Source organism: Lontra canadensis, unplaced genomic scaffold (genome assembly GCF_010015895.1).
Source record: "Lontra canadensis isolate GAN:19392208 unplaced genomic scaffold, GSC_riverotter_1.0 scaffold80, whole genome shotgun sequence".
Lineage (NCBI taxonomy): Eukaryota > Metazoa > Chordata > Mammalia > Carnivora > Mustelidae > Lontra > Lontra canadensis.
The window spans coordinates 6,109,136-6,120,576 of NW_022631074.1; the positions used below are offsets into that span (position 1 = coordinate 6,109,136).

The window sequence follows — 11,441 nt, forward strand, 5'->3', positions numbered from 1 at the left end:
CTAGTTTGAAATTGGCCAGAGTGGAAATATTCATACCACGGAAAATGACATACAGTACATATCAAATTTCCCCAAAAGTGGTTAAACATTTAACTCTACACCACTAGCTCACGATCTAGAGTATGCTTTAATAGCCCTCCCTCGCTACCACAGAGATGGGGGATTGTAGTCTTTATCCTAGGTATGTGCTCAGCTAAAAAAATCCAGGATTCTCTTGACTATCCAGTGCTGTTTCCTAATAGTTTCCAAGAAATGATTGTTATTTGGGTGGCAAAATTTTTCTTTGTGTAAATTCATCCCTAGTTTTGTTGGATATTAATGTATCTTCATTATGTTATAGGTATTTATGTTTCTACTTTTCTCCTCTATGTAAGAGCTCTGTAAGATCAGAAGATGGATCTTGTTATTGTGTATGTAGGACACTGCATAGTGCTTAGCATACAATAGATGCTCAATAAATGTTATTGATTATATATTTTCACTTTCTCTTGGGCTTTCTAGAGATTGTCTTAACATGTATACTTTACTGAAATCCTCAGGACTGGGGACCATTTGTCTCTGTACTTCTGGTTCTTGTATGATACTTGATCTATAATAGACCCTCAATAAATGGCTACTAGCATGAATGGATGGATAAGTATATGGAAGGATGAAAGGAAGGATGTTAAGGACAGTAGCTTCAGCTGTCATGGGAGTCTGGTGGTGTAATATTGAGCCGCTATAAACTTTGTGCTAAGTACTAAGGATACAAAGTAGGTCCTAGATATTGGGAAGGTACAGGCTATTGTGAGGACCAGCAAGAAGACAGAATATTATGATAGAGTGTGTAGGTGATACTGCAGGTAGAATGAAATCATTAGAAAGGATTTATAGGGAAGTTGTATCCAGAACATTTAGTCTTCAGTCTTGAAACACAGAAACATAAATAGGACCCAGGGGAGAGGATAGAGAAGTCAGGGAGGAAAGGCATTTAATGTCTTAACTTGGATTTGAATCCTGGCTCTGCCTACCATGTAACCTTGAAAAAATTACCTAATCTGAATTGGTTTTCTGGGAATGTTGCCATCATTTTATCTGCATTGCTCTCCTTTGCTTGGAATGTTCTTCTGCCTTCTTTATTATAATTATGTAGTTTTTAAATACTTAATTTTTTTTTTTTATGGCCTTTCTGAAGCCTTTGTATACCATAGCTTCTGCCACCCTCCTCTTTAGTGTTTTCCTCCTGAATGCCTGTCGTCTTAGTTTGGGTTGCTGTATCCATATCTTAGACTGGGTGGCTTAAACAAGTTATTTCTTACAGTTCTGGAGGTTGAAAGTTGTGAAGTTGGGGTGCCAGTATGGTTGGGTTCTTGATGCGGGTCCTCTTCCTGATTTAGACAACCATCTTCTTGCTACAACCTTATGTGGTGCAGAGTGACAGAAAACAAGCTCTCCTGTGTCTTCCTGTTAGGTGTACTAATCCCATTATAGGAGCTGCACCCTCATGACCTCACCGAAAGCTAATAACTTCCCAAAGGCTCCACCTCCAAATACCATCTCACTGGGGATTAGGGTTTCAACACAGGCTTTTGCAGGGGGAGGGGAGCACAAGGACACAGGACACAGGCATGTAATCTGTAACATCCTCACATCATCCTCTTGAGTTTTTTCATAGAAATATTGGTTCCTATGTTATTTCAATTAATATGTATCTGTCTATATTCTACTGTATGTTCTTTGAGGACAGCAATCCTATCTTATTCATCTTTATATCCTAATGCATAACAAAGTCCTGTACTGAGTAGGTGTCTGTATGTGTTAGTTTTCTTATCCCTGTTCCAGCATTGTTAATTTATTTTCATTGATAATTTTCTGGGAACACTTCTGAAATCATGCTCAAAGACAGCTGCCTATTTTAACTAAGAAAACCAGTTCTGGCCTGGACTAGATCCATGTTTTTCTTAAATGTCTAGTATAATCCTGTTTTGGGAGTATCATTCTGCTTATATTTCTTCTAAACTTTTTTCTCCTAGATAATGAAGGTCTTAGAAAAATGTGACTTGTAATGTCTCTTTTAACTCTGTAGGGAGCTGTTTAAACTGTGCTAAGGTACTTGCTGCCTGGGAGTAGTACCCTGCAGATCTGTTTTCCAGTCACACCTAAATCTAGCAGCAAATGCCTTTCAAATTTATCTTTGTAATAGCAAATGTTTTGCTGAATATAGGAATGATAAGACCATCTACGCCAGCATTATTCAGTAGAACTTTCTGAAGTGATAGGAATGTTCTATATATGGCCTCTGTCTAGTAGTAGGGTGGGCCACTAGCCAATGTAGCTTTGAGTACTTTAAATGTAGATAGTACACCTGAAGAATTGAAATTTAATTTAATTTTAATTGATTTTAATTTAAAAAGCCTCATGTAGTTTGGGGCCATTGTATTGCCCCAGGTATAAACAAAGTCCAATAGAGTACTGTTTGTTGTGGATTCTGGTGATGAAGAGAGAGTGAAAGAGATAAACGTGAAGTTTTCTTCATAGCCATTGAGTCATCAGGTTCTGTCAGTCTTTCTTGAGTTCTGTCTTTCCATTCTTTATTTTCATATCTATCTGAAACGTGGCCATCACTCTCATTTCTAGCCAGTCCTAGAGACTTTGCAAAGAAGTTTCTTAATAAAGCACTACTTTAGTCACCTTAATTATATTACTGGTCTACTGACATCCCTTCCCTGGCTCCCAGTTCTCTCCAGAACCCTCTTCAGTCTGCATTCATGATCTTAAGGGTTTGCTCCAACTACAACATTCAGTTTGTTTGTACTTTCTTGCCTTTGCTATTTCTTCTGTTACTTAGATCACTTTTAACCTAGCTTTAAGGTCTAAGTCTCAGCTCCCAGTTCAAGTCTTCTTGAACCTTAGTTGTCTTTTTAATCTTATTACCATTCCTTGGCAGTTATGTACACCCTGTACCTCTTTTGTGTTGTCATATATAGAAGTACAGAAAATTTTAATTTTTAATTCATGAGAACATCCAAAGCATGTTCCTGTAGAAATGATGAAATCTACTCTATGTCTGCAAGCTGCCCTGAAAAGTTTCTTTATTCCAATTATAGCTTTAATTCAATAATTAAAGAAGTGCAGTCTACTCCTCATAGCTTCTCCCATTTTTTGGTTCTTCTCAACTATTCTCTAAATACTCAGTTTTTCTTTATAACTTCACAGAGGTTGCAGTGGTCTCTGGGGATGGCTGTGGTGTTGAAGGGTTGAAATTTTTATTACTTGTAATTTAAGAGAGACAATAGCCTCAAAGGCAAGTGTTCATTCATTTACTCATTCTACAGGTATTTATTGGTTACCTGTTACATGGTAGGCATTATTCTAGGAGCCAGGGTTATGTCAATATAAAACAAATAAACAAAGAAGAAATTTTTATCTACATGGAGCATAAATTCTAGTTGGATATTTTATAATATCTACCCTTCCGCCAAACCAGTATACTTAGATATAAAGCTTAATGTGTAAGCAAATAATAAAACATTCCATTTAGTACTAAATTATGATGAAAACCGCTTTTTATGTCATTTAAGTTGTGAAATTAAATTTATGTTATTAATTTAAAGTCTAAAGATTGTTTCTTTTGTATCATTTGAAACAGAGTATCCTGAAGATGTAGCTCCTACTGTTGGCTTTTCCAAAATTGACCTTAGACAAGGAAAGTTTGAAGTCACCATTTTTGACTTAGGAGGTGGAAAAAGAATTCGGGGAATCTGGAAGAACTACTATGCTGAGTCCTATGGGGTAATATTTGTTGTGGATTCCAGTGATGAAGAGAGAATGGAAGAGACAAAAGAAACAATGTCAGAAGTGCTAAGACATCCTAGGATATCGGGAAAGCCTATACTGGTGTAAGTAACGTTGCTGTCATTGTAAACGCAGAAGCAGTGACATTAGCCAATAAAGAAATTTATGTAAGTTACAAAATAAATAAGCAAATAAGCTAAAATTGTCACATCCTAATGTAATAAAATGTGGTTAACTGGGGATTGTTCATATAGTGAGGCCTTGTTTTGGTCTCCTTAGTAATTAAGGATTGAGGCTGTGTTATTAAGAAGAGTTATACTTAGATCTTCTGGGTATTCAAATATAAACTCTTTGTTTTATTTGATAACTTACTTTTTATAAGATTCTGCATTTTGAAATGACCTATTAACAAGGTTCTAGGATGTTTTTCAATTTTTTCCCTCTTTTAATAATTTATGTTTTGTGTTTGTCTTCTTTTTCTTGAGGAGTATTTTTTTTTTTAAGATTTTATTTATTTATTTGACAGACAGAGTCGCAAGTAGGCAGAGAGGCAGGCAGAGAGAAAGGAGGAAGCAGGCTTCCCACTGAGCAGAGAGCCCGATGTGGGGCTCGATCCCAGGACCCTGGGATCATGACCTGGGCTGAAGGCAGAGGCTTTAACCCACTGAGCCACCCAAGTGCCCCTCTTGAAGAGTATTCTTATTTGGAAGTTATTTAAAAGGTTTATTCTTCTAAATTTCTAATTTTTTTTTTTAAAGATTTTATTTATTTGACAGACAGAAATCACAAGTAGGCAGAGAGGCAGGCGGGGCGGGGGGTGAGGGATGCAGGCTCCCTGCTGAGCAGAGAGCTGGTTGTGGGGCTCCATCTCAGGACCCTGAGATCATGACCTCAGCTGAAGGCAGAGGCATTAACCCACTGAGCCACCCAGGTGCCCCTGATTTCTAAATTTTTATTCCTATATTTCCAAATTAAATGTGTGATCTGTGTTGTTATCAGCTAGGTAATGTGCTTATATCATTTTGTTCAGCTGCCTAAACATATTTTAAAAAGTGACAGAGGACTTTTACACCACCTACCATCACAGCCTTTCTGCACAGTAAACACCAGATGGTGCTATAACTATAAGACATAGAAAAATGAAAGTCCTTTAAATTGCTCTTAAAATCAGAGTGAACTGAATGTGTGCCATTGCCTTCTTGTCCCTTTTTCCTCATGCCTGTTTCATTACTGAGGATTAAAAACAACCAACCAGCTTATCATGTGGCTAAATGAGAAATTGTAAGCAGAGTTTCTCAGTGGTCCTCAGCAGTAAATGAACATTTTTAAATGAGGCAGTTTAGAAGCTTTCATTACACAAAGTAAGACTTTATGGCATCATTTATTAGTACAGATCCTATGGCTTAATTTTTATTTGTTTAACCAATTAGTGAAGTTATTTGATTTGTGTAATCAATTCTCACCCTTATTGAATTTGAAGGAAAGTTTAATAGACATATGTATGAAGAATGAACTGTGTTGAACCCCATAGGCTAAGATTCTCTACACATTTAAGCAAAGAACCTGTGACTTCTTAAAGTAAAAAGTGTTAATGACTGAGATGACCGATGCTCATGTGTAAAATAATTGTGTTCATTTTTAACCTACTAGTCATTTATTTAATTCATTCATTCATTCATTCATTCATGTGTTAATTCAGCAATATTTATTGTGCATCCACTATGTGCTAGGCATTGTTCTGGTGATGCGGATACATTTGGGAACAAAAACAGTATAAATCCATTTATGATCTCAGAAGCTTACATTCTAGGAGGTGGCATACACAATAAATGTAATTAATAAGATATATCATACATTAGGTGATAAGAATATTGAAAAATGCAGGTAAAATATCCGGGAGCCTATCGTGGTGGTATGGCAGTGGTATGTTACTTTATAATTAGGATAATCACAGTAGGCTTTTTTTTTTTTTTTAAGATTTTTATTTATGAGAGAGAGAGAGCATGAGAGGGGGAAGGGTCAGAGGGAAGCAGACTTCCCGCTGAGCAGGGAGACTGATGTGGGACTTTATCCCCGGACTCCAGGATCATGACCTGAGCCAAAGGCAGTCGCCCAACCAACTGAGCCACCCAGGCGCACATCACAGTTGGTTTTGAGGAGAGGACACTTGAGGCAAGAGAGGCAATCATCTAGATGTATGTGGAAAAGCCGCGAGGCAGGAGTGTGCAGTTCCTAAGTGACTATAGTTAGCACTGACTAATCAAATAACAGTCAACAAGAGACCTGCTGTCTGTTCTCTCACTTCTCTCACCTAGTAGATTTTCAGAATAGAGGGTGAAAAACTCTGGAAGATCACTGACTGGGGGTTACCTCACCATTATAATTTTGTAATCAGGGCAATCTCACAAAGACATGAGAATTAATAATGGATACTATAATTTGCTTCTGAAGTATGGTATGGTTCCCCATTTGACCAGTTTTTTTCCCGGGGTATTTTACAACCAAAGATTTTTTGTTAATAAAGATAAACTGCTTTTTGAAATGAATGTGCTTTAGAAATATACAAAATTTATAAGAAGTACACATTCTTAATAAATAAACACGTAGGTAAGAGTGAGTTAAAAAATGTTGGATCAACCACATGAGCCAATCACTACTAACATTTTGATGCATTTCCTACACACATTTTTGCAAAATCTGTAATGTATACAGTTGCATATAATATATAAAATTTTGCATCCCATCTTTACTTTAAAAATATGTATATATATATTTTTTAATTTATTTGTTTGTTTTTAAGTAAACTGTCATGACCCTGAGATCAGAAGTCACATGCTCTTCTGAGTCAGCCAGGGGCCCCTGTACCCCCACTTTTTTTTTTAAATAAGTTTCTAAATCCCTCTTAAATACCTATACGAAACCTATATTTGGGAATTCTCCTGTTTACCTTTTTCTTTCTGACTGACAAGTAGTTTCGCTTATTGATGTTATCCTTTGAGCCTCTACTTCTCTGTAATCCTCTCCGTAATCCATCTGCACTTCTCCCCTGTGTTTCTGAGAGCAACAGTCTCCTAAGCAGTCTCCCTGCATTCTTGCCCATCTAAATTGCCAGCAGGAGCCTTTTTCTTTATTTGATGTTTTTTAAATTTATAGAAGTTGATATTTTACAAGAAAATTTGATGTTTTACAAAACCAGTACATGCTTTAACAAATGAAACAATGTGGAATATATAAAGATGATGAGAGCTCTTTAAAATACACTCTTGGATAATAAGTGGGAATGACCTCTGGCAGAACCCTGCTAAGCTTAGTGCTAGGACCTGGTTGGTTGTGGAGACAGAGGGGGAGGGTTCCTGAATCAGAAGGCAGGCTACAGTGTCCCTTCTTGCACTTAGCTGCTTCCTTCCAGCCCACAGACATCAGGACCTATCATGGGCAAAATTCAGTGACAACGTCTAGTTTCTTCTCTTCATCCCCGTCTGAGCCTAAACTAGCTGATTTAGGACCGACAGGGCCTCTCAGAACTCACTTCAGTACCTAGATAACTTTCCCTCTCCACCCTATAATGATGAACAAACAGCGAACGATATAACACCTCTGAGAAGATTCAGCCATTCAACAGAAATAAACCTGAAAAATTAGAATATTATTTATAATCACAAAATTACAAATTGAGGGAGCCAGGATTCATTCATGCTATGGGAAGCAAATTTAGATGATCACAGTAGCTGGGGCTGGGCAGTCTCTGTCCTGGCCTGACTTGCCTTTGCACACCAGCCTGACAGCAGGTGTCATTGAAAATGAAGCCTCAGCCAAATTTCACTTCATGTCAGACTTGAGGGCTCTCTTGAAAGGTCAGAATCATAGAACGTCACCAGTCTTCTGTGTTTTATTAGCTCAGAAATTCTATTTTACTGTTCCACAGCATTTACTACTTAATGAGTATAATATTTTGATTAAAATCTCTGAAATAGTGGCGAAAAGTTGAAAAACCATGGATTTAGAGAGAAGATGGAGAGTCTGGAACCTGGATTCTAAGAGCTGATGTGAATTTATTTATGACCCTGGCAAATCACTCTACTTCTTTGAACTTAGTGGCTAAATGCCTCTTCTATATTAAAAGTAGCTGTAAAATATTGTAATTCTGCTTTTGTATTCAGCTGCTATAATCATGTGAACCATACTGTAGGGTATTGTAAGAATCCATTTCAGTAAAACAGTAAAAGTGATTAAAGAGAGTCCAAATAGATGCTATTCAAATGTTCTGCTCTGTAATCATGTTAACCTGTTTATTTACCTAGAGTTTTCCTTTTACTCTTTTAGTTATAATAGAGATTTACCTTATACTCTGATAAGGTATGAATTATATTATCTGCCCTTATGTACTTCCTCCATACTCTTCCTTTAACAATTTATAACTTAATTTTTTAAAAAACTAAGATTAGATACTCTGGACAAAGACCTCTCCAATAGAAAAAACAAATAACTTTTGGAGTTGTATCAATAGCACTAGAATCAACATAATCCCTAATTTCTTTTTTAGTTGAAATATAGTTGATATATAATATTAGTTTCAGGTGTACAATGTAGTGATTTAACAATAATATATACATTACAAAATGTTCACCATGGTAAGTGTATTTACCACCTGTCACCATACAGTTATTACAATATTATTGACTCTATTCCTATGCTGTACTTTTCCTTCCCATGACTTATTTTATAGCTGGAAGTTTTACCTATTTCACAACCTCCCTAACCCTCTCCCAGCAGTTAGTCCAAATTTCAAGCTCAACACCTACCAAGAAATTCTTCATAAATAATATAAGGCCTTATTTGATGATTACTTCTGGAAGGAACTGAGCTGAAGCTTTCCTTTTTTATGGCTGCATCTCCTAATACTTAAAACTGGGATAACTCTGGAGATCCAAGGCTAAAATTTCCTCCCAGGATAATTGTTAGCACATTTGAACTCTTGGAATGATAACACTTTCTCATTACATACTGTTTTTCTGTGGAATTATATGACCTAACTTTGGGCCAAAGATTGCAAATTAGATGCTTTGCAACAAAAGTAATGTAGAGGAGTTTCACTCAGGGATGAAAACATAATATCTCTGATATGATCTACTAGGTGTTATGAACATTTGAATAAAAAAGCATTTTTTGACCCAGAGGTCTTTGCACTTATGATGGCCTCCCAGAACCCTCTGAAATCCGCATACATGATCCTGAGTGAATGTGCATTTTTCCTTGGGAGCAGATCCTAGCTCTCATCAAATTCCTAAAGGATTTCATGACCAAAAAGGTTAAAAACTGTGGCAGTGAGTTTCCATATTAGGAAAAGCAATAACCAGGGTTTTATTATTACTTTTCCAATAGAAGAGTTTTTGTCTCTAACTTTATATGCCTACTTGAGTCACCTTTTTTCTAGACAGTATTGTAGGAGAACATTTGCGAATTTCTTTGAGTCCTATTTATTGTAAGTGCTGAGAAGTTAACTAAAGTTACGTATTATCCTGTCATTAGATTTTGAGGAAAATGCACTTTTACCAAGTTAGACCTTTAAATAATAAATAGGAGAACCTGGGCCCTTTTGAGATTGCTAGAAACTCTCTAAGTATGCAAATATGGACTGCCTGTCATTTAATCCTGTTGTCTTAAGATGTAGTGCTGAGTCCTTTAACTTACTATGTTTACCATCTGAAAACCCTACTCACCCTACTCACTGGCTTAAGATTTCTCTTCTTGCAGTGAAACCTTACCAGGCTGTTATCTTCATCAACCTTATTTAGTTTATATATGTTGATTCACCTCCAAACTTCCTTTCTAAAGTCTTCCTTTTTGTCTCTGTTGGCATCAACTTCACTCTTTGCAGCTGTAGTTCATAGTGAAGCTTCTCAGCTGGTTAACTTCCTAGATAATTTATGCATAAGAAACCTTCAGAGGTTGCCATCCTTCCCTTCCCCCCCTGAATGCACTTTATATAAAAACAATACAACAAAGAGAAACCTGTTGGTAGTGTTGTTAGCAAGGTGTTTTTTGGGACCATCTGCACCAACATCAGCCCAGACCTTTTTTAAATTTTTGAGGGTGTGGCCAGGGAATGCTTCTGGTTTTTTTCACAGGTTCTCCAGATCATTCTGATGCACAGCAAAAGTTGAGGGCTACTGGTATAGGGGAAAGTGGGTTTTGGAGTCAGACAGGCCTTGGGCAGCTCACTTGTTCTTTCTGAGCATCCATGTCTACACTTGTAAATAAGAATTTTAGTATCTGTGTTGTCATGTGAGTTTCAAATGATGCGTTTAAAGCAGCTAATGCAGTCCTTTATTAATGTTCTGTAAATGTGATGATGGATCTGAATAGTTATTGTTGATGATACGCTGTGCCTGGATAGAGATGGTTTAGGAGAGCAAGTTTTAAAGTGTCTCATCATATGAATTCAGGCAACGTGAAGCTTTTGATTACAGAAAATGATATAATTTAGTAGGTGAGAATATGAGCCCAAGTGCTCATAGTAATTTTACCAGTAGATTTCCTAATATTGTACCTCTAACACTTAGTAGCTTTTTTTCTCTTTAAGGTAGTAATTTAAATGAAAAAAAAAATTACTTTTAGTGCCTACTGAGTGTGTGAATAAAATATATATGAAATGTTCAACTAATTAAGTATCCTGTTGTTTTGTTGCTTAGGTTAGTATTTTTCTTTTTCCTTTTTTTTTTTTTTTTTTTCTTTTTAAGATATTTACCTGAGGGTGCCTGGGTGGCTCAGTGGGTTAAGCTTCTGCTTTCAGCTCAGGTCATGATCTCAGGGTCCTGGGATCGAGGCCCGCATTGGGCTTCTCTGCTCATCAGGGAGCCTGCTTCCCCCTGTCTCTCTGCCTGCTTCCCTGCCTACTTGTGACCTCTCTCTGTCGAATAAATAAATAAAATCTTTTTTTTATTTTATTTTTTATTTTATTTATTTTATTTTATTTATTTATTTATTTTATTTATTTATTTTATTTATTTTTATTTATTTTATTTCCCTATCTCAAATAAATAAAATCTTTTTTTTTAATTTTTTTAAAATTTTATTTATTTGAGATAGGGAAAGAGAGCATGAGCTATTTTTTTTTTTTTAATTTGATTTTATTTATTTGAGATAGGGAAAGAGAGCATGAGCAGCGGGGAGTGGCAGAGGGAGAAACAGACTCACTGTTGACCAGAGAACCCAATATGCGGCTCCATCCCAGGACCCTGAGATCACGCCCTGAGCTGAAGACAGACACTTTAACCAACTGAGCCACTCAGGGGTCCGTCTTTCTCCCTCCCTCCCTTCCTTCCTTCCTTCCTCCCTCCCTCCCTCCATTCCTTCCTTCCTTTTCCTCCCTTCCTTCCTTTCTTCCTCCCTTTCTTTCTATCTGACTTTTAAGTACTCTCTACACCCAACATAGGGCTTGAATTTGCAGCCCCAAGATCAAGAGTCACATGCTCTGCTGACTGATCCAGCCAACCAGGTGCCCTAGAGTGATTCTGATTAGTTTTAAAATATAACAGTGAAAATTATATGTGATACATGTGATGTATTGCTTTGCTATGAGTCTTTCTGTGCTTACGTCTTGCTTTAAAAAAGCACTATGTGCAGATATAAATACTAATAGAAAATTACTATTTTACAAATCATCT

General features: G+C 36.7%; 1 protein-coding gene across 2 annotated transcripts in view; it reads left to right on the forward strand.

The window, feature by feature from the left end:
• The window catches only part of ARL13B (ADP ribosylation factor like GTPase 13B), a 69,515-nt gene that overhangs the window by 20,652 nt on the left and 37,422 nt on the right, over positions 1-11,441 (forward strand). For both annotated transcript variants that reach the window (XM_032882236.1, XM_032882235.1), the window contains exon 3: positions 3,629-3,878. In XM_032882236.1, coding sequence (XP_032738127.1) covers positions 3,629-3,878 — 250 coding nt within the window. The remainder of the gene's footprint in view (positions 1-3,628; positions 3,879-11,441) is intronic.